Source organism: Hemicordylus capensis, chromosome 2, assembly GCF_027244095.1.
Source record: "Hemicordylus capensis ecotype Gifberg chromosome 2, rHemCap1.1.pri, whole genome shotgun sequence".
Taxonomy (NCBI): domain Eukaryota; kingdom Metazoa; phylum Chordata; class Lepidosauria; order Squamata; family Cordylidae; genus Hemicordylus; species Hemicordylus capensis.
In genome coordinates, this window is record NC_069658.1 from 164,120,752 (window position 1) to 164,147,292 (window position 26,541).

Consider the following 26,541-nt stretch of genomic DNA (forward strand, 5'->3'; position numbering starts at 1 on the left):
AGAGCGTCTGTCTGCCGTTTTCTCCTGCCTCGGCAGGGCAAATGCAGACTTCTGTTTGCCCCACGAGACAAGCTGCCCCTGCCAAAACAACCCTCAGAGGCAGAGGAGCCCTACAGTCTTCCTTTGCAACTGAACCACCCATAAGATGGCAGAGGGGATCTCAGAGGGAGCCAGGGGCAAAGCTAGGGAAGAGGGGTCCCGGGTTTGCCCCTCTCCCTGGTGGCCCCTTGGACTGAAGGAGATAATGAAGAAAATAGGGAGGGGTGGAGCTGGGCCCCTGGGTCCTTGGAACCCATCTGCTGGATTCTAGCTACACGCCTGGACAAAGCATGAAGGCCTGCAAGGGTTTGAGCCCATAGCAGCAAAAAGCATTCATAAAAGACTGCACAAGCAAGCAATGGTAGGAGAGAGGAAGAGTGCCAGGAAGCTTCACTGGCAGGAGACAGACAAATCCATGCCCTGTGAATGAAGCACATCTGCAGTCCTAAGAATGAAACCCATCTTAGGAAACATCTGGCCTAGGAAAGAAAGGTGCTTGTTAAACTCCCATCAGCTGAGTCTGCCTTTGGACCGCTCTTCTCCCAGTCTCTTGCCAGGCCACTTCTACACTCTCACATGCAGTCTATCCAATTACTCTGGACCACCCTTTGGTTCTTTACTCCAGATTCTATTCTCAGATGCTTCCCATTCAGATCCCCTTGGTCCATGATTCTTCATCAATCCTCACATAAGACAGCCCCAGTCCTTTCCTCCTCTCTCATTCCTGATGATCTTGCACCTACATGCAATCCAACCACATCAAACCTTTAGCGTTTAGTTTTGGTCCACATGAGTGTCATAAGGCTTTGTTTAGCAAGTCAGCCAGAGGCAAAGGATGGTCAGTCTTCCTCCTCCCCTTTCCTAGAGCGCTCATGAGGGCAGGAGGCAAGAGTGGCCCAAAGTACTGCGGTACTTGAGGCAAGATGCAAAATGCTGCCTTCCTTGCCCCACGCCCCTAGAGGGGGCCAGATCCCTTTCAAAACTGACTTTTTGCCAGTTTTGAAAGTGCATGGGGGAGGAGGGAAGGTTGCCAGCAGCCTCCTCTTCAGTCCTCATGCTTCTTGCGAGCCTAAGCAGGAGTGGGAGGAAAGGCGCTCTTTCCAAAGCTCGCAAGGGTCAGCTCAGTCCCAAAGAGCTGCTCCGATGGTGATGGGAGAGGGGGCATCTTGTTGCCAAAAACCTGCCACCTGAGGCGACTGCTTCACCTTGCCTCACGAAAAAAGGCTGTTCTTGGCAGGAGGCCATGAGAGGCACTCCCTTCTTCTGCCTCGCCTTACCTTGAATAATGGGACTGGTGACACTAGTTTTGTATGCATCAATTTAGAAATCATGTTAACGTATTGACATAAATTAACCCTGGCCTGGAGCTGGATGCTGCATTGTCATGATAAGGTTTGCAAATCCAAGTTGGCAATTAGTGTAGTGCTTCCAAAACATGCAAAACTTGTTCAACCAGGGATGACAGTGAGAGAAAAGGAACAGGGACCTACACAACAGACAGTGGTGGCTCTGTCAAAGTCTAACTACGAATTACACACAAATAGTCAACCTCCCAGGGACTTTTTTGTATGGGGCGGGATATAAATGTACTAAATAAATAAATGCACTTAACATGCCCCGTGATAAATGTGTTTAATATGCTCAATTGACATATTTTTTAAAAAGGAAAAGCAACTTTGGGAAGAGATAGTTTGGAGAAGAGAAGTGTGTACGTACCTCTCTCCCCGTCCACCATTTCTCCCCTCCAGTCACTGTTCCTCCTCCTGTGGGCTTCCCAACACATGTTTACCCTCACCTGAACACATATGAAAGCCTGCAGGGGAGTAGCATCTTCAAAGGTGTGTTTTGATTTGGAGCACAGAAGCAGAGGGTGGGGAAAGGGTCAAGCATCCTTCTGCTAAAAACTGACCCCTCCTGAAGTTGCTTTCCCCTAGAAGTAGCAGCCTCAAGGCAGCTCACAACGTATCCTTTGTAAATTCCTAGGCTACATTTTGCTCCACAACTCCAAGGTGGCTTGCATCATATATGCAGTTAGAACCAATAAAATTGTTTCAATCACAGCTGAAAAATGAACATTATACAGCAGCAAATTAGAAGTCCACTAGGAAGAAGAGTCTTTTCACTGCCCAAAGGCCTGGAGAAAGAGGATGGTCTTGTGTGCTTACAGAGGTCTATAGGGGAAGCCAGAGAGTAGGTCTTCATGGAGAGGGTGTTCCATTGCCGGGGGGCAACCACCGAGAAGGCCTTGTCTCGAGTGCAGGGCAGCCAAGCCTTGGCCAGCATCAGCATTCAGAGAAGAGCCCCTCCAGAGCCTTTCCCAGACAGCAGGCTTTACCACAGGATTAAGAAGGGTGACATACTGTGAGTTATGGGGCATATGGGATATTTCAAATTTGCCCCCAAACCCAATGCAAGTAGTGGAATTTTTAATCCCGGACATAAATTGAGCTAAGCTCCAATGAGCAATGAAAAACCCGAATCATGTATATGGAGTGCTCCCTGAAAGCTCGCAGGGACTTTGGCGTTAATCTGGACAATATGTGAACGCACACCATTGAGAATCGCTGTCTGGTAGGACTCCTGATGACCTTGTGAGTCAATTAGATATATTGGGAACAGGCAATTCTCGAGATATCTAGGGCCCAGGTCATTTAGGGCTTTAATGGTCAAAACCAGCACTTTGAATTGAACCTGGAAACAAATGGACAGACAGTGGCTATGATCCACCCAAACAGCCCCCAAGAATGGTCAGGCAGCCACATTCTGCACTAGCCCAAGTTCCCAAATGCATTCCAAAGCAGCCCCATGTAGAACCGCATATCAGTGACTCAACATTTTTGTTATACTTATGCACAGGTAACATGTAGTTCCATTCATATTAGGAGAACAGCCGTGTGTGTGTGTGTGTGTGTGTGTGTGTGTGTGTGTGTGTGTGTCTGTCTGTCTGTCTCCATCTTAACCTTCTTCTTGGCAGTGCAAACTGAACTATCATTCCCATGGCCTGACTTTGGGCTTTTGAGAAGCTTCAGTGAAGAAACCTTCACCCTTTGACTATTCAGTCAGAAGGTGCCAAGGTATTTACCTGCAAGGCCTTTAACACTGTTAACCCTTCAAATCTCTCATGTGGGGTGTGAGGTGAACGCCGGCCACGATAGCCATCTCCTGTTCCTCCAGCTGCCTGAAACAGATACAAAGGTATAATACATTACATTGATATCCTGTTCTCCCTCCAAGGAGCCCAGAGTGGTGTACATGGTTATGTTTACCCTTACAAACACCCTGTGAGGTAGGTTAGGCTGAGAGATAAGTGACTGGCCCAGAGAACCCAGTGAGTGTCATCATCATCATCATCATCATCTACATTTTATAGCCCGCTCTTCCTCCAAGGAGTCCAGAGCGGTGTACTACATACTTAAGTTTCTCCTCACAACAACCCTGTGAAGTAGGTTAGGCCGAGAGAGAAGTGACTGGCCCAGAATCACCCAGCAAGTATCATAGCTGAATGGGGATTTGAACTCAGGTCTCCCTGGTCCTAGTCCAGCACTCAAACCACTACACCACGCTGAACAGAGATTTGAACTTGGGTCTCCCTGCTTCTAGTCCAACACTCTAACCATACACCATGCTGATACGAGGGAGCCAATTGGTTTCTTCCCATTGCAAAGCTCTGCTGTTAGAGGTGGCGTTGAATAGATGCTGGCCCCAGTCCTTACCTTGGCCAGACGGAGAATGTCTTTGCATTCAGATTCAGTCAGGACTCTGTCCAAGACGACCCTTTGGGAGCCATTGAGCTGGAGGGAATCCATAGTGATGGCAACCCCCTCAAAGGGTAGTGATCCTAGGAAAATCCAATGAGCAAGATGGCATAGAAGTGCAAAGATGATGAAAGCCTATTAAACCTCATCGGTGTGCAGAGGTCCACACATGTAGGCTAAGCTCCCTAGCCAGCCACTATTTGTGGTCAACAGCAATCCCCTCTCTTCCCTCAGATCCTCTTTTGGCATACAGGCTCAGGAGGGAAGTGGCTCTTCTGTCATTTCACTGTCTATGGAGATGGTACAGAACAGGGGGAGCCCTCTCCTACTGCACAGAAAAGGATGCCTGCCGTTCCTGATCTTCTCAAAAATGGTGTTGGGAATTAAACCTCAGGGCCCAGGGAGGAGATCTCTGGGGTGCCGGGTGTCCTGCTCGCTAGGGGACTGGGGGCACTCACCACTGACGAGCTGGCAAGTGGATCTGTGGGTCCCTGTCACTGTGCTTAAGGAGTGAAAATAAACGGGGAGCTGTTCTCACAGCTTCTGTTATGTGTCCCACTCTGTACCAGCAAGTTGTTATATGAAAGCTGATAGCACAAATACACTCCAGTGCTGTTTAATCTGGTTTTGTTACCCTTAGAGTGCAGAATTTAGTCAGTGAGCCTGTCCAAGGACGGCAAAGCCCTCTGTGACATCAAAGCAATTGAGCCAATGGCGGTCAGAGGGCCCATGACACCTGGGGCTCCCTTTTAAAAAAAATTTATTGTTTATGTAAAACATTTCTACCCTGATTCTCCAATACACAAGATGGCTTCAGAAGGCCAACCCCCCCCCCCGCCCCCCGCCAAAAAACTAGCCACCCTCCCAGAGCCGACTTCATTCCAGGTATCAAAAGGCTCCTCCCTTGTCTCCAGGGTCTTTCTTGGCTTTTGGCCTCAGCCAAAGTGGCTGATACATTTTCAGGTTTTTTCTCTCCAACCACAGGAACTAGAAACATGTTTCCTTTGACATGAAACCAGTGATGTTTCAAAATGCTATAGCATCTATTCAGTCCTTTTCCAGCTGTTCTAGGGCAAATCTTTCCATATCTTGAGAATATCCATCCCTTTTCCTCTGCATAGCAGCTGCTTCTGCTACTTACCACGCTGTTCCTGCTGTCCCATATCTGAGGCTTTCAGTCTCTGCTTCTCCTGATCTTCTCTTGGGATTGATAAGCAAATACAGAAGAGGTCATTAATAGCAGAATGATAGACCATGAAACTCTCTCCCTAATTAATGTTCAGCAATTTAGAAAGGCCTGATAAATCATGGTCTTTACTGGTGCTAAAAAGGGCATGTAACTGAGCAGAAGCAAACTCTTTCTACTCAGATTTTGAATGAAGCATTGCCTTTCCTCAAGCCATCCCAGAACCCTATCTCCATCCTAAGTTGCTGCTTTGGACCTTACTTGTGTTTTAGCTTCATGTCATCAGGGATCAACTCTTCAGGAGTCCAGGAGTCCTAAGAAATAAACCCAGAGACTTAGTTCCATAGCAAGACCCTTCCATCCCGGGACAGGATCCATGAACCGATTTAGCTGGTCTTGTGGCAGCAAACATGAATTGTCCCCTTTGCTAAACAGAGTCCACTCTGGTTTGCATTTGAATGGGAGATATGTGTCAGCACTATAAGATATGCCCCTCAGGAGATGGGACCACCCTGGGAAGAGCACCTGCCTACTTGCATGCAGAAGGTTCCAAGTTCCCTCCCTGGCGACATCTCCAAGATAGGGCTGAGAGAGACTCCTGCCTGCAACCTTGGAGAAGCTGCTGCCAGTCTGTGGAGACAATACTGAGCTAGATGGACCAATGTGGTCTGACTTGGTATAAGGCAGCTTCCTATGTTCCTAGCCTAGTATTCCATCTCCCTTTGCACAGCAGAGAACTGAGCCTGTGGTCTTTGCTGCTATTTTTGTGAGAGGCAAAAGCTCCCATAGTGGCATATCAATATACCTGATCACCACAGTACTCACATATGCCGCTCACCCCCACCAACTTAGAGAGTCCAAACAACAGGGAACTTCATGGAGGCACAAGAGGCTGAGAAAGCCCACTGGCTGGTTTCCTTTTGTGAGCACAGGGGCATCTGGTGTTGGGGAGGTAAACAGTACAAGCCTCTTGCTAGGAAAATCCTGATATTCCTAGCTTTGGGAACGTACTGCACTTGGCTGGTAGCAGCTATCTGAAAGCACCTCATTTTGATGCACATAAATGTTCCCTAAGACGGAAGTCAGGGGCGTAACTACCATTAGGCAGGGGGAGGCAGTCATCTCGGGGCCCCACTGCCTTGAGGGGGCCCCCAGAGACACCTCACATGACTCCCCATTGCCCCCCCCCCCGCCCAGCCCCAAGACCCTTCAGCCACTTGCGCTGTTTGCCCTCTCTCCTGCTTGTTGTCCTGGTCGAAATCAAAGCAGCAGGCAAGCTGCTTTTCTCCCTGCCTCTCAGCTGATTGGCGGGTGGGCGGGGCTTCCAGGGAGGCCTCCGTGTAGGCCTCAGTCAAGCCTGAATTTGAGTAGGCTGGCAAGCCCCAGGAAGAAGGCTGGCAGTCAGAGTGGCCACTACAGCTCTCTGCAGCAGACCCTCTTCCCAGGCCAGACAGCTCAGCCTTTGCCAGGTAGAATGTGAATTCCTTTTTGTGGTTACACTCCCCCCACCCCCTATATAGGGATCTGCTTGCCATAGGGCTTTGATGGGGCGGGGGGAGACTGAGAAGTCTCTGAATATTTAATTTAAAACTGATTGGAAAATTTGCTGGCTTAAAAAAAACCCTCTAAAAAGTCCTATAAGTGGCTTGTTTCATGGCAGGAAATTACAAAAACTTCTGGAACAAATTTATTTATGTATTAATTAATTAATTCATTCATTCATTCATAAATACACTTATGTTCAAGTTGTTTTGCAACCCAGGTCTGAGTGAGAACTGAGACATGAGTGAGAACTGTGACGCATGTGTTGTGCTTTTATATTTTTTCCCCTTAGGGTAAATCTGGCCAACATGTGAATACAGCACCTCCATTCCAGAGGAGATGTGTCTTAAAGGGCTTTAAAAGCCTCCTGTGAGAAACCTCCTGCAATCAAACTTTACTGAATTGGTTCAGAATTCTGAGAAAACAAACATAGGCTCACCCTGCATGGTTGAAAGTCTCCTTTGCTAATCTGCAGCAAGGGGCCCATTTTAATAATTAGTGTTTCTAGTGTCTTCTCATTTGCTCAATTTTGTACATCTGTTTTTTGTATGTTTTGAATGAGGACAGAAATGTGAGAATAAAAGTCCCCTGCTAACTGGGCAAAGAGGCACCTTTTTCTCTTTGTAAACCGCCCTGAGCCATTTTTGGAAGGGCGGTATAGAAATTGAATTATTATTATTATTATTATTATTATTATTAAATTTCTCGGTGGGGGGCCCATTTAAGAATCTTGTCTCAGGGCCCACTCCAACCTAGTTACGCCCCTGACGGAAGTTCTTGCTGTTTATCTCAGGCAGTGGAACAGGAGGAAAGAGGCCTCCCACATTCAAAGCTCACTGCCCAGATACCAGCTTGTCAAGATGAGTTCCGTAAGTGAATAAATGATTGAATCACTTCTAAAAGATAAGGCTATGGAGAATCCACCTCCAAAGAAGGCTTTAAGTACTTACAGGGTCATTGAAAGTTTCTCCAAGGTGCTGTGCTGCATAGTAAATCAGTTTCTTTTCCAACAGAGACCTTTGTACATACTTATGGATATTCTGTGGATGAGATGAAGCTGTTACAACCACACACAAACAGTATTTTCCAACTTTGTGTGCTCAACAAAGCAGATTCTCTCTGTAAATATGCCCAGTGGGCAAACTGATGCTGCCTGAAGATCTACTGTTCTGAAGCAAAATGGAAATCACTTCATGTGTTACATGCAAAGACACATACATTTGTGAGCCTTTGACCTTATCTCTGTTGGAGATAAACTTCCAGTGCATCGACCTTTTGCACCTACTGTCCTAATGACCACTAAGGGCATTGGGAGTAGAGACAGTGAGTCAGGGTCTCCCTATCTGTCCCTACTCTATGACCCCTGAACTGACTCTGCAGCACTTCCTGTGCTGAGTCACAATCCTTCCTTTCCTCCTAGAGAGCAGATGGAAACATCTCGCTCTCTCCTTACCTATCCACTATGTAGTCCTTTAGATTAGAGATAGGTCTTTCCTGTCTAAGTGTATTTAACCAATAAATGTTTAGTGTTTAGTCACACAAGGATCTCCATGTGTTTTCTCTAAATAGCTGCAATATCCAAACCATCCGCTGCTACCTACTCTGTAACTGGAGTGTGCTCTGCTGTTTTACCTATTGTGAGTAAAATCAACAACCTCTAACAATCTCAAGGGAAAGACTCTGGTTAAAACTTACAGACTCCACCATAGATAAGCGCCTACTGTTACTTATATATAACTTTATGAAGATTCCCGCCTGAGGGTGCAATGCAGTGCTCGAGGACATCTATCAGCTGAAATTTTGACTCAAAGGGGTGTTAGACAGGTTTGTATTCTGGCCCCAATTCTGTTCGATTTCTATATTAATTCCCTGGTATCTCACCTAAACAATCCAGATTTCCACCCACCCAAGCTGGCAAATAAACATCTATTGATTCTGCTTTATGCAGATGATATGGTCTTGCTGGCACAGACCCCAATTGGGATGAAGCGGGTGCTTGCCTCACTAAGTGCTTACTGTGCAGACGAGGCGCTAGAAGTCAACAATTCTAAAATGAAGGTGATGGCCAAATGACCCAAGTCTCACTCATGGTCTATGAATGGCCACACAATTGAACAAGTGAAAAATGTTAAATATCTTGGAGTCATATTTCATTCTGCAGGAGGCCATAGAGCGCTCTTCAACTATGTAACCCAAAATGCCCAGCAATCAGCTGATGCTATTAGGTCCTTTCACTTTACCAGGGGAGCCCTTTTCATTCCAGCTGCTATAAAACTCTTTACAGCTAAAGTTTACCTGCAGCTCTTACATGGTGCCCAACTTGGCCCTCCTTTTACCCCCCTGGAAGTAGTACCAACTACATTTTTAAGAACTATCTTTCAGGTACCATGTTGTGTTCCCAATACTATCCTTAGACGTGAGGCAGGAGTCTTTAGACTAGAAATGAGATTCTGGCTGAGCATTTTTAGGTTTTGGCTGAAGCTGATCTTCGCCCAAGTGGGCTTGGCTCCCCCAACACTTGTAGATAGCTACGCCTCAAAATGGAAGGTGGCACTAAGATATAAGTTACAATCTTACGGTCTCCCCCAGGAAGAACTCATTAGGATGGGGTATGATCAAGCCATGCGGGTCATCAAACAGCATGTCTTAGATATAGAACTGCAAGAAGAATTAGCAAAGTTGCCGAGAGGGATCTATATAGGCAATCAGCCCTTAAATGTAAGGCCTGCTGAATATCTAAATAGTTTAACAACAGCAACATTTAGGAGAGCTATGACTTTAGCTCGCCTAAATGCACTCCCTACTGCAGTTCTAAAGGGGAAGTTTAAGAAACTACCATATTCAGCCCACCTCTGCCCCTGTGGCTCGGGAGATATAGAAACTACTGCACACGTAATCCTTTACTGCACATTTTACAAAGATATTCATATTAATTTTATTTCCCTGTTATTAATGGAGTTTCCTGGCCACACCGACGATTTTTACTTAGATTATCTGCTGTCCAGTTTTAAAGAAACAGTCTCTAGTAATGTGGCCAAGTTCTGCTATGTAGTTTGTAAAACGCTCAAAGAACTTATTACCTGATTGGATATTGTTATTGTTTATTTATCATGCTGGTCAATGACCAAAATAAAGTATCTATCTACACACATTTGTCCACATTATTATCCTGTTACTCTTGTCTCCGTCTTCTCCTCCCTACCAAAATTAAGGCTATGTTTCTCAAGGCAGAGAGTTGCATTTTACTCGTGTGCATATAGTATATTTTACTATATAAGTGCCATATGTATTTATTACACTCATGGTAATTTAAAAATATATAATAATTGCAAAGTCCAAGACAATACAAACATATATAAAAGGTATTAAAAGTACATAAAATATGAAGTATAAACATTATATTGTTCTGAAAACATAGAAACAGAAAATATTGGTATCAAAAATGCACAAAAATACACAGAGAAAGGTCAAATCATAGCTATACCATTATAAATTGAACTATCATTTTGTCATACTATAAATGAAGTTAGTTGTGTAGTAAAGGACTGGTCTCCAGACACTACAAATTGTATGGTAACCTAACCCAGAAGTTTGATAGATTTAATCAGTTCTAACAAATCCCAAATTTTATTTAGCCATTTGGCCTTACTAGTTTGGATGGAACCTTCCAGTGCTTAGCATATAGTCTCTCTTACAGCAGATGTCAGAAACTTGGTGATTCTTACTCGCAATTCCTGGGATTCTAGAACATCAGCAAGAAATGTCAAAAAATCCTTACACTCATGAATGGATAAATCTCAGTAAATGAACACATTTCATCCTTTTTTCCTTTCACTGCTTCTCCCTTGCCTAGACACTTGGGAGAGTTATATGCACTTATTTCCACTGATTGCAGATTTTACCTGGCTGAGTGATCTATCTTGGTGAAATCACTGAAAGATTTGGTGTGCAATGTTTGAGTTGCTTGGTAATACTAGTGAATGAGGAAGTTTGACATGTTTTAGGGAGTTATTTTCAACGGGGACATAAAAGCACCCGACTATCTCTGGATTGCACCTAATGTGGCAATTTGCATATGGAGAGCCGACAGAGATTCCATATGAGGAAAATGTTACTGATACCTCTCTGGCAGCAACAGGGATTTCCTCCCCCAGCTCTGCTTTATACCGTTTCAATTTCTCCATCATCGCCTCATCTGATGGATAGAACAGCAAGTAGGTAGCTGCACATTCAGCAGCGAGGGCTCGGTTCCCAGCTGAAAGAGAGGAGATCAGCTTGGTCATGGCTCCGTCAGCTAGTCCATGAATGCTCTACCCCCATCTGTGTCATGGTGCTGCGAGAGGCAGACTAGAAACAGCCACCTCCCACTGCCTCTCAGCAGAGCTTCCTTACCTTTATCATAGGCAAACTGCAGCAGATCAAAATGAGATGGGATAAAGTCTTCAGTGGAAGACACCCTCCCTGGCTTGGTAGCAATGTCAAGGATGCACTTCTGCCTGCACTTCAGGACTTGGAGGTAGTGGGCTAGAAGGCAAAGAGAGACTGTGAGAGTGGCTCCAGCATTGCAGGTGGACTGTCTGCTTCCACAAAGCTGGGGCTGCCCCACTTGGAAGGCAGGATGTTCTTTTTCAAGGGCTGCCAGGTGCTTCCTGTCTCCAATGAACAAACTCCTTCCAAGATGCCCCAAAGAAAGCAAGAGCTGAAACAAATATCACCAGTATTCAAAATCGGCCACCATTTCCAAGTTCACCATTCAAATTTTGAATGCAAAATTTCCAAATTTGCGTTTTAAATGGGAAGTTCTACCGTGATGTTTGAAATCTGAGTGCTTTAGATTTGTTGGCATCTCTTGATTGTTTTAATTCTGGCAGGCATGAAATATAGTTAATAATACAGGTAATATAATAGTTGGCTAGGCGGTTAGGTGCAGAATAGTATAGTCTAAAAAAGCAAAGTAAGAGTAAAAATAAAAAGGATTCAGGCAGGTAAAAATGTGGAGGAGAGAATGGGGCTGAAAAATGGGAGAAGTTTATTTATTTATTTTTTACATTTATATCCCACTCTTCCTCCAAGGAGCTCAGAGCAGTGTATGTTCTTATTTTTATCCTCACAACAACCCTGTGAGGTAGGTTAGAAGAATATGTGCTAGTGATGGGTAACCAGTGGTGAATTACATAGGAGAGAGATGACAGAAGCAAGAAAACACCAAGAGGACATCTGGTAAGACACACAGCAGGGATGCATGATATAAATCCAATAGAGCCAAGTGGCTTAATGTGTGGAAACACCAGCGCAACCTGCTCCTATGCATGCTGACTTGGAAGAAGTCTTATTCCTCACTGTAATCAATGGGACTTATTTCAAAAGAGGTGTATAAAGTACTGAAACCTTGATTGTTATTGAACACAAACAGACTTTCTTCACTTCTTTGAACGCAGCTTTATGTTGTATTTAGAAACTCTTAAGTTAGGGTCTTTCAAAAATAGTTTGCAAATTTAATTCATATTTCCTGCTTCTGTACATGTGTCTACTAACAAAATTATAATTTTTTTTTAAAAAAAGAGAACAGCAAAGGGGGACACGTTCACTGACTGCCACACACTTGAGAGATAACTAAACCAAATGGAGAGTTTGGCAACTGAATAGAAACATATATATTGCTTAGGATGCGACCAGTTCAGCATGTCCAAAGGGGATTTTGAGCTTCTGTTTTTCAAACCGCAGTTCCGCTCATCCCCCATATCCTACTTGGTCATACAACAAACCACTTTTAAAAACGGAGTGGACTTTTCAGAGCACTTTGAGATATGGCGCAGCGGTCTGTTTTTAAACCGGGGTGGGTGGTGGGTGGGGAGAGATGTAGAAAGACAAAGACAACAGAGAAACACAGTGCATATCCAAGCTCTTGAGCATGCCTAAACCAGCTCTTTGGACCCCAGCCTTGTCTTAGAAAGAAATGAAACTTAGACAAATATAAAATTTTTTAACAGAACTGAGGCAAAGTTAAAAAAAAGAAAGAATAGAAATTAACAGTAGACAAAAAAAACTAACCCTAAGGGCCAAATGAAGAGACTTGAGGGGGGCAAACATTGCACGTTTCTGGCCAGTGTGCATGTTATAAAGTGTGGGGTGGACATCTTGCTTTAACAGTAAAAGGAACATACAGAAGTGGGGTGCTGACTTATTAAGTCCGCCCCAAACTTATTAAGAACATTCAACATCCAAATATGCAGAAGAGCACGATTCGGGACACCTCGGCTCTCTCGAGCCACATGCTCTTCCCCACTCCAGAGTGTCCTAACAGAAACAGAGCTTCAGAGTTTTGGTGCTACCTGCAATGGCTTCATAGAGGCCAAGCTGCATCTCCCCCTCTTCATTCTCATCCTCTTGGGGGCCCTCGCAAAGGGCTCGGCAGTCTTCCAGTGCCAGGAGGGCTTCTCTGAGTGACTCCTCCAGCTTTGTCACCGCCTGCTGGTAGTCATCCGTAGTGTAATGGTGCACTCCAGCTTCATATGCCACCTGCAGGGCCCCAAAACCACACCTTGTTAATGTTTGAGACAGTCCAGGGCTGTGGCTTTGTTATAGGGTCATACTGCCCTCTAAGGGCTTTTTGCAATAGTACATGCAATCAGAGGCCTAGTTCTCAGGTCCAAACGGCAGGTTTTTCCAGACAGTGGTTTATTCCAACATAATAACTGATTCTTATGGGTGATTTTGCAGGAGGATTGTGCAAGGAGGAAGAGTTGTAGATGGACCATAGCTCAACCTGTGGAGCTATATGTAGGTGGTGACATATGGGAAGGCTGGCTACCCTTGGCTACCCAAGTGCATTTTCTTCTGGGTCTAACCTTAGCCTGTCCTTTAAAAAACAGCAACTGAGGCCCGCCTGATCAATATTACGATCTTTCAGCCCTTTTCCTTTCTTTAAAGATTGACTTTTTTCACAGATGCAATCTCTTTATCCTTTAGGGAAAGACGCTGTCTCCCCCTCCCCCCCTCTAACCAACCCCCACTTCCACATGATTGCTGCTGCTTTTGATTCAAGACAGCACTCAGAAGAACACTAAACCACATCAAAGGGGCATTAGCAACTGTTTCATTGTTCCCAACTTGCTGCGATCATGCAGGGATTTAAATTGCAAAAGTAAAGCCCCAAAATGTTAATGTGTGCATTCAGACAAAGCCCAGGACATATGTGCATGGAATTCATAGGGCATAACGAACCCACAAAGATCTACCATGCATGCTATTTTCATCCTGTTCTGACAAGAAGCAAACCAGTTATAATCATACACACACACACACACACACACATATATCCTCTCTAATAAAAGCCTTGGTGTCCATCCGTGGATGGACACCAAGGTGTGCGTGCGTGCCTCCCTGGGCTGTTCTGGGCATGCGCGAAGCGCATGCCCAGAACAGAACAAGGGAGACACGACCGCCAGCACCTGGCGGCCATCTTGGGCGGCCAGAAGCGGCCGCCCCGAAGAAGCCGGGAAGAGGCGGCGAGGGAAACGGCGGGGCCAGAAGCGGCCACTGCAAAGACAGGAAAGAGGCGGCAGGGGAAATGGCGGGGCCAGAAGCGCCCGCCGCGAAGACAGGAAAGAGGCGGCGGGGAAAGAGGCGGCGGGGGAAGCTGGCCTAGGTTGCGGCAGAGCCGTCGCCGAGGCCTGGCGTCGCCGCTAAAGCCGGGCGGGGGGGAAACTTTGGGGCCCTTGCTCGGCCGGGGAGACCGGCCGCGGCATAGGGAGACTGGCCGCGGCTGAGGGCGGCAGGAGGGGGAATGGCGGCGGGGGCCCGGAGCACTTACTAGTGCCCGTTATTTAACGGGCCTGAAAACACTAGTACAGTGGTCCCTCGACTTACGAAGTTAATCCGTTCCGAACGCACGTTCGTAGGTCGAAATTTTCGTAAGTCGAAAAGCGCACCCACGGAGGTCTGGAAGCATTCGTAAGTCGAGGAAACCGCATCTAAACCGACAATGACTTCCGGTCATTTTTGTCGTTCGTATGTCGAAAACTTCGGATGTCGAGTACTTCGTAAGTCGAGGGACCACTGTATATATATATATAATTCCCTTAGATGTACCCGTCATTAATCCCATGTGTGGCAGCTCTCACAAGAGTTTGTAAGCGAGGGGAGGGGGAGAGGAAAGCAATGGCAGTGAGGGGGGGAGAGAAAGCAGCGGTGGTTGCAGCGGGGGGCGGGGTGGAGAGAAAGTGGCAGGCGGCCACAGAGGTGTAACTAGGGAAAACGGCGCCCGGGGCAAGCACTGAAATGGCGCCCCCCCACTGCGCCCCCCCAACATACTACATTATACTTAGGTTTTTCCTCACAAGTGTCCGCCGCCGCCAAGCCAGGCCACTCACTGGCCGCCAGGCGCCAGCAAAGCAATGGGGGGGGCGCAGGCGGCACGGAAGGGACCGCTCGTGGGGGAGGGGGCACCGACGCGCTCCCTTGACTGCTGCAGCGCTGCTGCACTGAGCAGGAAACATTTGTATTAAGAAAAAAATTTAAATTTTTTTTTTGAAAATTTGGTCATGGCGGCGCCCCCCCACGTGACCAGAAAAGATGGTGCCCGGGGCACGTGCCCCCCCTGCCCCCCCTATAGTTACGCCTCTGGGCGGCCAGAAAAAGTGGCTGGCCAGGCTGCCGGCCAGAGAGAAAAAATATTGGAGGGGGGAAGAGGAGGGGGGAGGGCTGAGAACAACGGGCTGAGAACGAGGGAGAACTAGAGGCACAGATGCTCTGCTCCCGGGCCAGCTAGTTTTAGTGATTTCCCAATTTCCTATTACAGTCTATTGCTGAAGCAGCAGGGAAAGAAGTGAGAACAGCCAAATGTAGCAGCAGCAATCTCTGTGCTTTACTACTGAGGCTCAACACCTAAGTCAGTATTCTTCAGTATTCTTCACTGTAAGTTCTGCAAGCCAGTGGTGGCTCCCATCGATACTGAGTGCAGTGCTCTGACTAATTGTTTATTAGGTCCAGGCAAAGCTTCATCTGAAGCTGAATACTTGGCACAGCCCCACTGGTACTGTGTGGAGGTGACTGTTCCCATGATGCAGTGCTGTGGCCACGACAGGTGGGGCTCTTTTAAGGGAAACAGAAGCTTATAGAGCCACAGCACCATCTTGAAAGGCGTGCACAGAGCACTTGAAAAGGTAGTCCTTCCAACTGTTTTTCCTATAGAGATCTATGAGGAAAGTGCTGGGAAGGACTACATCTCCCAGCACTCCATGCACACCTTCCAAGATGGCACTGGAGCTCAACTGGGCTCACTTTGTCCTAAAAGGGCCCCCTGGCACTGAATGTACAGCACCACACAGAGGTCAGCACAGTGGGAAATGGAACATAGGGAGCTGCTATATACCGAGTCAGACCCTTGGTCCATCTAGCTGAGTATTGTCTACACAGACTGACAGTGGCTTCTGCAAGGTTGCAGGCAGGAGTCTCTCTCAGCCCTATCTTGGAGATGCCAGAGAAGGAACTTGGAACCTTCTGCATGCAAGCAGACAGGTGCTCCTCCCAGAGTGGCCCCATCCCGCTAAGGGCTCACATGTAGTCACATGTAGGGCTCACATCTTACAGGGCTCACATGTTGTCTCCCATTCATAAGCAAACCAGGGCAGACCCTGCTTAGCAGAGGGGACAATTTATGCTTGCCACCACAAGACCAGCTCTTCTCCCTTGGCGCTCACACTGAAGCAGGGTTTTGTTGTTGTTCAAGTGGCCCCTGCTTGAAAAATAGTGATTACTACCCTCCGCAGTAATCAAAACAGCTCAAGAGCAGTAATTTAACAAAAACAAACAAAATTTAAAAGTAATACATTGCTATATTAGCAAAAGAACAGAGATGCAAGTTTGGGGCGGTATAGGAATATTTTAAATATAAATAAATAAATAAATAAATAAATAAAAGAATAGATGCATGCTTACTCAGAAGTGAGTCTCACTAAATTCAATGGGACTTACTCCCAGGAAAGTGTTCATAGGATTGTAGCCAAATCATTTTGGATGACTGGGCAGGAGGAAAGAGGAATAATTCACTGCTGTTTTAGAAAGTGATATATTAAGTAGGATATTCAGGAAGAGATATTTTAAAAGAACAGGGAGATATGGAAAGCCACATTCAGACAAGGTTTCTTCCATTCCAAGTGAGTCTCAGCAGAGGAGGTTATGGTGGGGGAAATCCTGCAGAAGTTCAGTACAGAGGTGCACCTAGGTAATTTTGGAGCCTGGACCTAAAGGGCTTTAGAACCCGCCCCCCCCAACACCCCCTGCAAATTAAGCACACACACACACTGTTACACATGCAGTATTTTTAACATGTGGGTTCTTAAGGGCACAAACAGCAACTGAATGTAAGAATATAAAACAGGTATATTTATGCAAATATGCATTAGCAGAAAAATTTCAATGCACAACTTAACATATTCCCATCCCATAGATTTCTTTCCCACTCCCTACTCTGTCTCTAAAGCACCCGGCACACGTCATAATCACCTTTGGCCGCCCAGCACAGTGCAGACCAGTGGTGACCACACCACCCAGGACAGACTAAGACGGATTTGGGGGCCCCTCAGGCAGTGTGGAGGCCCTGGACTTTGGCCCAGAATTCCAGGGGAAGAGTGCCTCTGGTTCAGTAAGTGGAAAGTGCGCCAAACCAGAAGTGGTTGAATTGAAAACATCAAACATCAGTTGGAGGGCGGGAAGGGCATGCAACTCACGATATTCCCAAATGCTCTGCCCTTGGTGCAGGCAGAAAACAGTGGGATAAGGTGACAGGAGAACTGCTAGGTATAAACACCAGCTATGACTCCCCATGCAGCTCATTGAACAAGCCCAAGGAAACTTGTGCAAAAAGGACCCTTGTCGGTAAAGACCCTTTGTGGACAGGAGCTCCATGACTGGATGCAGGGGTGTAGCTAGGGGAGAGAGGGCCCGTGTTCACCCACTGGCGGCCCCTTGGAGTGAGGGAGATAATGAAGAAAATAGGGAGGGGTGGAGCTGGAGGGCCCTCAGGAGCTGGGAGGCCCAGATTCTTTGAACCCCTTCGCTCAATTATGTTAGTGCTGCTGGGGAAAGGGTGTTCAACTATTTGTTCTGCAACCTTTTCTCAGCTGAAAACATGACCATGAAATGCCTCTAGTGCTGTTATTAACAGCTTTGGTTGGGCAGGATTTTAACTACCCATACAACAATTGGGTAAATGACTGTTCAGTCACAACAAAGCCACATTTTCTAGGTAATCACACCTTTGAACAGTTGACCATGGAACCAAACAGAAAGAAGACAGATCCTGGATTAAATCTGAAGTGGTGCCAAAGACCTCATTCAAGATTTCAGTATCGCCAAACGGATTATATTAGAAAGAGTGGCTGACATCCTGAATAAATTATGCGACAGAAATCCTATTGAAATTAAGTAGTCGTTTAGAGTAACTTCTGAGTAGTTCTGCTGAGTGACTCAGTGTGGATGTGATCACAGTGCTATAAAACTCTATATATACAAACAGGGACCTGCAACAAAATGTTGCCATTTATCCCTAGTGTGCATAATTAAAAGCACACTTAAAGAAAGACTTATTAAGCACATAGAGGAACAAGATTTGCTTGGAGAAGAATAGGCATTGTTTCTGCAAACTGAAGTTTTGCCTTAGCAACATTCAAGAGTTCTTTAAAAGTGTTAAAGGACATGTGGAGAGGGGTGATGCAGCAGACATTATATACTTGGAATCAGAACCATTCAGTTCCATTTCTTCCTGATAGTTTAATCTTCTTCTAGGCTGGACAAGGGTAGGCAGCATGTTTGTACAACCTATCATAATCCTGCACGTCAACAAAAAGAATCTCATCTTTCTTTTATAATAAAAAGTAAGGTTCCGGCTCTGAAGGCTGCAAAGTTCCACTTCAGAACAACAACAAAAATCTAAATGAGCAAAAAAGGTAATCAATGTAAAAGGAAACCCATTAATTTTTTGTGCGATTTCTAAGGATTAGACTAGACAGGATGTTAGAGATTTGTGATTTGGTCTCCCAATGTTTCCTCTTTTTCTTCAGAGCATCTCTGGAGAACCCCGAACTGGATCACAGTCATTGGAGATGGCAGGGAGTGTACTAACTCTTTCCTCGGTGCTGCCAAAGTTGCTATCTGTTTTCTTCAGTAGGACAAATAGCAGCCCTGGAATGAGTATGTGTTTGTGCAATTTAGCTCAGAGGGGAAACGGTTAAACATTCCCTTCCCCCAGCACAACAGTTCCAATCTAATCTCCACCCCCACCCCTACCCCTGGCCCATTTTGAAGAAAAAAAGTAAATGTCAGGACATCCAGTCACTGACCTCCCACATCGTGAGGCTGTTCTCACTCGCAGCCTCATCCAGACTAAGGAAGCCCAGCCTGGATTAGGCTACATGTGAGAACATTTGGGATCTGGCCCAGTTCCAGTGGGGCAGTGCCTCTTAGCCCCACTTCTAAGCCCGGCTCTTAGCCCAGGTTCAGGCCTTGAGCGAGCCCTTAACCCGGGCTACAGGACTGGGTGTTCACTGGGGCTATGTTTAGCCCCAGTGGACACAGAGATGGGCACCCAGAGCACCTGTCTCCTGGGTGAATCCCCCAAAGCATCGTGCATGTTGTGTGGTGCATTGTGGGATATCCTAAGGACGGGACACATTGTCTCGGCCTCCGGAGCTCCAAGCTGTGCTACACAGCATAAATTGTCTGAGAGTGCGGTCCATGCTCCCACCAACATGTCTGCAGTCTCCTGGGGGGAACATGCGTATAACCAGCCTCCCCCCCCCACCCTGCCTGCCCGGTTGTGTGAACGACCTCCTTATCTAGTTTTAAACCATGTTTAGAAGCTAACATCTGAACAATAGCATAGAAGAAAACAGTACTTGTTCCCAAGATGTCATTCGGCATCCACTAAAGTAATTACAATGATATGCAAAATAATGAATAAGTAGAAATGCTTATAATCCTCCGGCCCACAATAAATTTGCCAATGCAGTCTTCAGTGGTGCACAGAGTTGCCCTTTCCTGCTTTAAAGGAGTTTGCTCCTCAGAAATCCTGTCACTGAGGTCTCTGTGGCTAGGGTCTTCACCACCTCAGGCCCCAAACTCTACAAAACAGCCCTTCTGAACCTCCTTGTGGCTTCAATAATATTTCCATAAGAGTCTCACCCAGTGAGGTATGGCCTCAAGATCCCGAAAGCTTTCTGATTTCACGCCTGCCATGCGCCGATATTTCTCCATGTCCTCAACCATCTGCAGGTGTTGTGGATTGGCCACAAAGAATGTGTGAGCTGAGGAAACAGCTTCATCTAGTTTCTTTAGCTGCAGAGACAAAACAGGTCCAGTTAGTAGCAATTGTAGGCCACAAGGGCGTTTTTCAGACAGCAGGCATTACTGCGAATTTACTGCGAGTTCGAAGTTGCCCAAGAAAAATGACACAAAAAGTGAATTTTTTAAAACTCCAGATATAAATTGGGATACACTCTAATGTGCAATGAAAAACCCGAATTGTGTGTGTGCTCCCCGATAGCTCACAGGGATTTAGGGGTAAATCTGGCCAATGCACACCCTCCATTCCAGAGGAGATGCGAGCTAAAAGCCCTGTATGAGAAACGCCCAGGGCACAATCTCAGTCTAAAGGGGGAGGAGCAAAAGGATCTCACAGCAAGGCCCCCTCTTGGATTAAATTCCCTAAAAAGCAGTGTATATTAAGAGCATCTGTTATAGATTAGAACTTTTTAAGATTCCATAATATGAGGTATAGGTCAGACAACCTTTTTTTAAGCAAAAGGGATTTTTGCCTTTAGCACATGTATCAAGTGTATCAGCCCCTTACATATTTTTTTTTAACCATAGTCACTCAGCATGTAGAAACAAAGGGCAGCAGTTTAGAGGATACTTCTCTGATTAACGGGGCATGTGCCGAGTGCATGCCTGTCGTGACATCTTTCATGGACATTCTGATGCCCTTGCATCACATATTTTTATCGTGTGTGTGTGTGTGGTGGGGCGGGGGGATGTTCTTTGTCTCAATGACAGTTCTACATGCAACCCAAATAACAGAATCGGCAGTGTATGTAGAGCTTCCTTTTGGACAAACAGCCCCCGCCCCCCAGGCAACAAAGGGAAAAGTCAAAAGGTCATTGGGACATCCATGGAAGATGTCCCAATGGGCACACAGTTGGCACATGCCCCTGTTAATTCTGTGGGCCAGGAAAGTATCATCCGCACTGGTCTTGGCTACAAATATAGGTGGTCTTGAGGAATAATTACATGCGCTCTGAAGTTTAGTGTGTGTTATGTGTGACTATGCCCCTTCCCCAAGCAGGACTGGACAGACCAGTTAAAACTGTCCTCACCAATCCATCACTGCATACCAAACAATTGCAATTTCAGAACTATTTGATTGAAGGGCTATTTCAAATTAGGGGAGGAAATTGTAAAAGACACCAGGGCGCTTTCTAGACTAGCTGCTCAGCAGCAGCAAAATGCCTCCGTTTGGGAAAGTCGCACTCAAAACGTAAACAGCAGGGGGAGCCGTCTCACAGCAACTAACAACCCCCCAAAACAGCAACTTTTTCATGCCGTATATACGACGTCCTAGCTAGGCATGTGCCCGAAACGTTTCGGAGGCCATTATAAAGGCCTCCGAAACGTTTTGGCGCTGTGTGTCTGTGTGTGTGTGTGTGGGGGGGGGGGTTCGGCACCAGCAGGAGTAGTACTTTAAGGGCGGGGGAGGATGTACTCACCCCTCCTGCCGCATTTCCCCCGCCAGCGCTCTGTTATCTTTAAGACCCTTGGGGAGGCAGCATTCTTCCCTGCCGCCCCATTTCCCCCATCGGCCGGAAGTGGCCAGAAGTAGCAAGCGTGCATGTGCCCGTTGCTTGCACGTGCCCATCTGCCGTGCAGCGCTCTAGTGAGCACACACATGCTTGTTTTGTTTCTTTGGTCCAGTACATAAGAACTTCCCTGCTGGATTAGGCCCAAGGCCTATCTAATCCAGCATCCCGTTTCACACAGCAGCCCACCAGATGCCTCCAGAAAACCCACAGACAAGAGGTGAGGGGGCATGCCCTCTCTCCTGCTGTTGCTCCCCTGCAACTGGTATTTAGAGGCATCTTGCCTCTGAGGCTGGAGGTGGCCTATAGCCATCAGACTAGCAGTCATTGACAGACCTGTCCTCCATAAATTTATCTAAGCCCCTTTTAAAGCCATCCAAACTAGTGGCCATCACCTCATCTTGTGGCAGAGAATTCCACAGATGAATTATGTGCTGTCCGAAAAAGTTTTCTTTTGTTGGTGTTGTGAGAGAGGGAGAAAAATTTATCTCTGTCCATTCTCTCTACTCCATGCACACTCTATCATGTCTCCCTGCAGTCGCCGCTTTTCCAAATTGAAAAGTCCCAGATGATTCAGCCTTGCCTCATAATAAGGAAGGCGCTTCAGGCCCCTCTTCTGCACTTTTTCTAGTTCTACAATATCCTTACAGTGACCAAAACTGTACACAGTACTCCAAATGTGGCTGCACCACAGATTTCTATAAGGGCATTATAACACTAGTATTCTTATTTTCAATCCCCTTCCTTATGATCCCAAGCATCAAATTTGCCTTTTTCACAGCTGAGTCGACACTGTTCAATTAGCTGTCCACCACGACCCCAAGATCTCCGTCCGGGTCAGTCACTGACAGCTTAGACCCCACCAGTGTATATATGAAGTTTGTGGCTTTTTGCCCCAATAGGCATCACATTACACTTGCTTACACTGAACTGCATTTGCCATTTTGTCACCCACTTCCCCTAGTTTGGAGAGATTCTTTTGGAGTGCCTGACAATCCATTGTGGATTTCACTACTCTGAATAGTTTAGTATCATCAGTTTAGTGTCAGTAGCCATTGGTGCAACCTGAAACCTTTCTTGCACCTAGCAGGGCAAGAACATAATTAAGATCTGAACATGAACCCTTTTGCACTCCACCTTTACAAAACCAGTAACATGTATTTTTAGCAGGGGGAGAGCAACTGTCCCGATTCAGCCCAGCACAGCATCCTCCCAGTGGCTGTTGCCAGTGGGTCTCACCCAAGACTGTGAGCCCCTTTGAGACAGGGAACCAGCTTAGCAATCGTTTTTCACTAGGTAACCCACTTTGAAAACTTAATGTTGAAAAGTGGGATATAAAGGTTAATTAATGTAATCAATCAATTAATTCATAGTTCTAGAAAACAACTGAAGGAGTGAAGGCAATGTGTGCACTCTATAGGCTTCTAGTACAACAGTACTACACCGTCGTCGTCCCCCCCCATATTATGAGTTTTAATGCCGCGGTTTTGGAAATGTGTAGCAGCTGCTCTGCTGTGCTCTCCGCCAGGCCAGGCAGGCAGGAAGGGGAGGGCAGGAGCAGCAGCCACATCAGCAGCAGCAGCTAAAGCAGCCACCTCCCCCGCTTCCCCGCCACTCACCTTGAAGAAGGCAACCTGCAGGTAGTTGTAGGGCTCCCTCTGCTCAAAGTCCTGCTGGTTCTCTCGGCTGGCCCTGTGAAGGGACGGCTGCCCGCCCAGCCTGCGTCTCAGGCATTCCCCCAGGCACTCTGCCCGCTGCAACACGCGATCGAAGAAGCCGGTTTCCCAGGGCTGGGAAGGCGGCCGACCCGCAAAGCTGGCCTCGCGCTGGCATCTTCCCTGGCACTCTCGGCGCACGCCCAGCCACTGAGAGTAGCTGTGCAGGGACCGCTGCAGGAGTTCTGCCGCCCGTGGCCAGTCCTGGGCAAAATATGCCCGCACCCCATCGGCGTAGAGCAAGTCGTAAGGGGCCAGCTGGCCGGACCCTGGAGAGAACAGGCAGTTGCTTAGAGCAGGGAGGAGGAGGAGGAGGAAGAGAAAAGCAGGGGGAGGCATGAGAGAGAGGAGAGAGAGAGTGGAGCAGAAGGCAGGAGGAAAGTTGTGTGTGTGTTTGAGTGACACACGGAAGGGCAGAGAGGAAACGCTGCAAACTTCGGCTGAGAGGGCTGGAAGGCGGGAGAAGCGCCTTTGACTGCTTTCTTTGCTGCTGCTGCTGCTGCTGCTGCTGCTGGAGAAATAGAAAGGGGGCCTGTGTGTGTTACTGGAGGAGGGAGAGTGGGAGGAGGAGCAGACTTTTTTTTTTTTTTAAACATCCTCCAGAGTTGCCAGAGGCTAGACATTCCTCTCAGCGGAGAGACATGAAGGCCCAAGTTGGGGAAGGGGAAGACGAGCACAAGTTGGGGAGGAGAGAGAGACAAATCCCTCCAGTAGAAGAACACGTAGTGGTTGCCACCTTCACCTCTTCTCTGCCCCCCCAGCTTTTCCTGACATGATGGAGATAAAGCGAGCGAAGACTTCATTCGGGACAGGATAAAAGCTGGAATGGAACACTCCAGGCCGGGACGAGCCCTTTCTAAAGAAAACGCAGGCAAAAAAACAAACTGTATACTGCATACTACATACTGTAGACAGATCATGTATCACAGACCCTTAAGCACAGTAATTTAGACCGGAAACTCTTCCAAATATCGTGTATTTTTAACCCCTTCCCAGCCAGAAGCCACCAGGAATAAAACAAAAAATGGGACATTTTTTACATAATTATTGTGCCCCACCCGAAAGGTGGTGGTGGTGGTGGTGGGTTATGTTAGAGACATATAATAGTTTGGAAATGAAATTCATGTATATATTACATTTTATTACCCTCTTCCCAGCCGAAATTCATAATTTTTATTTAAATGAAAAGGACCAGAATGACTAGGGCAATAGCCAGAGTCACATTCACATACTACTACAAAGGATTAAATAGGGATGAGGCAGTAAGCTACAAAACGTCCACAAAATCCTGGCTCCAATGCCTGTTCTGAACAATAAACAGTATCCTAGGCAGGGGGTGGATCTGGAATCCAAGCTATGTGAACCAACCAAAATCCCAAGTCCCATTGAACTTGATCATGAGTATGATGGAGTAAGTCACAAAACTGCCACAAAATCCATATTCTGGTACCTCTTTTGTGCAATAAAATATAGAGATCATTTCACACAACCAAAAACTGTGTTCTACCCAGTTGGGAGGTGTGGGAGCTGTGTGTGCTCCCAATTTATGGTTGTCTGGAAGCAAGGTAGGAGAAAATCCTGGATAGAAGTGTTTGTGTGGAAGCAAGGTAGAAGAAAAAGCTACCACACAATCACTTCTACCCAGGTTTTCCTACTACCTTGTTTCCACACAACCGAAAACTGGGAGCACACACAGCTCCCAAACCTGGATAGAACACAAATGTTGGTTGTGTGAATGACCTCATATTCTGAAAAAAGACTCCAGAGCACCAACTCACAAACTATACAAACTATAAATTGTGTTCCGGAAAAGCAGCCCAGAACACCAGCTTCTGAGCTAAGCAGACCAACCAAAGTTGTGCCTTCCATTCTGGGTTTCCCTCCCTGCTGCATGATTTATTATATGGAATAGGTAGTTGTCCAACAATATGTGTTATTTTGGTTGACCAGTATAGCACAGAAATTGGTGCTCCAAGCTCTTTTTCCGCAATACGATTTATTACCCAGAATGGTAAGCAAAACATCAATTATTTGGAAGTATCTCAGGCTGATATTTCATTTAGCCCAATGGAACGTGGCTTTGGATGCTTTGGATAACTCAGAAGTTGGCATTCTAGGCTGGGGCAGTCCATGACATTTTACTGCCTGAGACAAAGAGCAATGTGACGGCCCCTCTCCCATTACAGTGGAGGTAACACATAAGCACTTGCAGACTATGCTACCAAGCCAGGCAATGGCAGCAAGAGTGTTCTTAGCTAAGGTTGAGGTAGGGGGAGAAAAGGTGCACCTCAGCAGGTTGAGGAGGGGGAAATGAACAGTATGTCCCAGCAGGCAAGGAAGGGCAATTGCAGTGGACAGCAGGGTGGCACCCGTGGTGATAGGAACCCAGCAGTTGCCTCTGTGCCCCTCCCTGTACCCATGCCTGAGGCAACTGCCTCACCCTGCCTCATGGAAGAGCCGCCCCTGATTCCAGACCTTTTTTCTGAAAAAAAGTTCATTAGCCAGAACAGGTGGTAGAACCTGGATTTCGTAGGAGTTGTGTGGTTTATAATATACAGTATTGTTTCCATCTAGTTCAGTGGAGGATGTAAATTTGGTTGGTTTGGATTGCTTGGAAGTTGTAGTTCTGAGCCATTTTCCTGGGTTATTTTCATTAATTGCCTGGAACAGATACTGGAATGTGGATTTTATAAAGGTTTTGTTTCTCACTACATCAGTTCCACCTAGTCCTGCATGGTATGCAAATCTGGCCATATTTGATGCCTTTCAACCAGCTGATCAGATATCTTTTGTTAACAATTTGTTATAGTAAAAACTAATCTGCCTACTTTCACTATCCCTGCAACTGGAATAGATTTGATCCAAATCAGTTAGGCAGTTCACAAGTTAGCCCACTTGCGGCTCAAACATTCATGTTTCTGCCATCTTGAATTGGGTTGGATGATATCATCACAAACTATGCATTTGAGGTGTCCCTATGTGTCCCTACAACTGTACCAAATTTGGTCCAAATCGGTTCCCACTTGCACCTCAAATGTTCATGTGTCCGCCATCTTGAACTGAGGGGGATGACATAATTACAGACTACACCCTTGAGGTCTCCTTGTGTGTCCCTCACTACAACTGTACCAAATTTGGTTCTGATCAGTTAAACAGTCCACAAGTTAGCCCACTTGCACCTCAAACATTTACTCATCCACCATCTTGAATCGGGGTGGATGACATCATCACAAACTACACCGTTGAGATGTCCTTATGTGTCCCTCCAACTGTACCTGATTTGGTTCATATTGGTCCAGCATTGCGAAGTTGATAGTCGGGGGGGAAACACACACACTGAATGCTGGGTGATCCAAGCCTACTGGAAAGTAGACTAAAAATGGGTTATGACTGGCAAGGGCTTAATAAAACAAAGAATGTATGGATTTCATTTCCAAAATGTTGTTCTTATG

The 26,541-nt window shown here is 46.4% G+C and overlaps 2 protein-coding genes across 3 annotated transcripts in view; one reads left to right on the forward strand and one right to left on the reverse strand.

Annotated features, from left to right (window-relative positions):
- The window catches only part of P3H3 (prolyl 3-hydroxylase 3), a 32,833-nt gene extending 9,256 nt beyond the window's left edge, over nucleotides 1–23,577 (reverse strand). Inside the window, exons 1-10 of the mRNA XM_053290791.1 lie at nucleotides 22,994–23,577; nucleotides 19,705–19,857; nucleotides 12,855–13,041; nucleotides 10,915–11,046; nucleotides 10,644–10,777; nucleotides 7,473–7,562; nucleotides 5,242–5,294; nucleotides 4,936–4,994; nucleotides 3,753–3,877; nucleotides 3,122–3,217 (exon numbers count right to left, since the gene is read on the reverse strand). Coding sequence (XP_053146766.1) covers nucleotides 3,122–3,217; nucleotides 3,753–3,877; nucleotides 4,936–4,994; nucleotides 5,242–5,294; nucleotides 7,473–7,562; nucleotides 10,644–10,777; nucleotides 10,915–11,046; nucleotides 12,855–13,041; nucleotides 19,705–19,857; nucleotides 22,994–23,428 — 1,464 coding nt within the window. The 5' untranslated portion in view covers nucleotides 23,429–23,577. The remainder of the gene's footprint in view (nucleotides 1–3,121; nucleotides 3,218–3,752; nucleotides 3,878–4,935; nucleotides 4,995–5,241; nucleotides 5,295–7,472; nucleotides 7,563–10,643; nucleotides 10,778–10,914; nucleotides 11,047–12,854; nucleotides 13,042–19,704; nucleotides 19,858–22,993) is intronic.
- Nucleotides 6,245–9,663, forward strand: LOC128342830 (uncharacterized). Of its 2 annotated transcripts, XM_053290830.1 has the most exons (3): nucleotides 6,245–6,449; nucleotides 7,316–7,391; nucleotides 7,536–9,663. In XM_053290830.1, exon 3 carries the CDS (start codon nucleotides 8,617–8,619, stop codon nucleotides 9,604–9,606), a length of 990 nt encoding a protein of 329 aa, XP_053146805.1. In that variant the 5' UTR covers nucleotides 6,245–6,449; nucleotides 7,316–7,391; nucleotides 7,536–8,616; the 3' UTR covers nucleotides 9,607–9,663. The 2 variants fall into 2 exon arrangements, with proteins under 2 accessions (XP_053146805.1, XP_053146803.1); XM_053290828.1 differs by lacking the exon at nucleotides 7,316–7,391.
- Nucleotides 23,578–26,541: the final 2,964 nt, after the last annotated feature.

Coding starts and splice junctions, on each gene's coding strand:
- LOC128342830 (XM_053290830.1), top strand. CDS start 8,617: ATGAATGGCCACACAATTGAACAAGTGAAAAATGTTAAATATCTTGGA.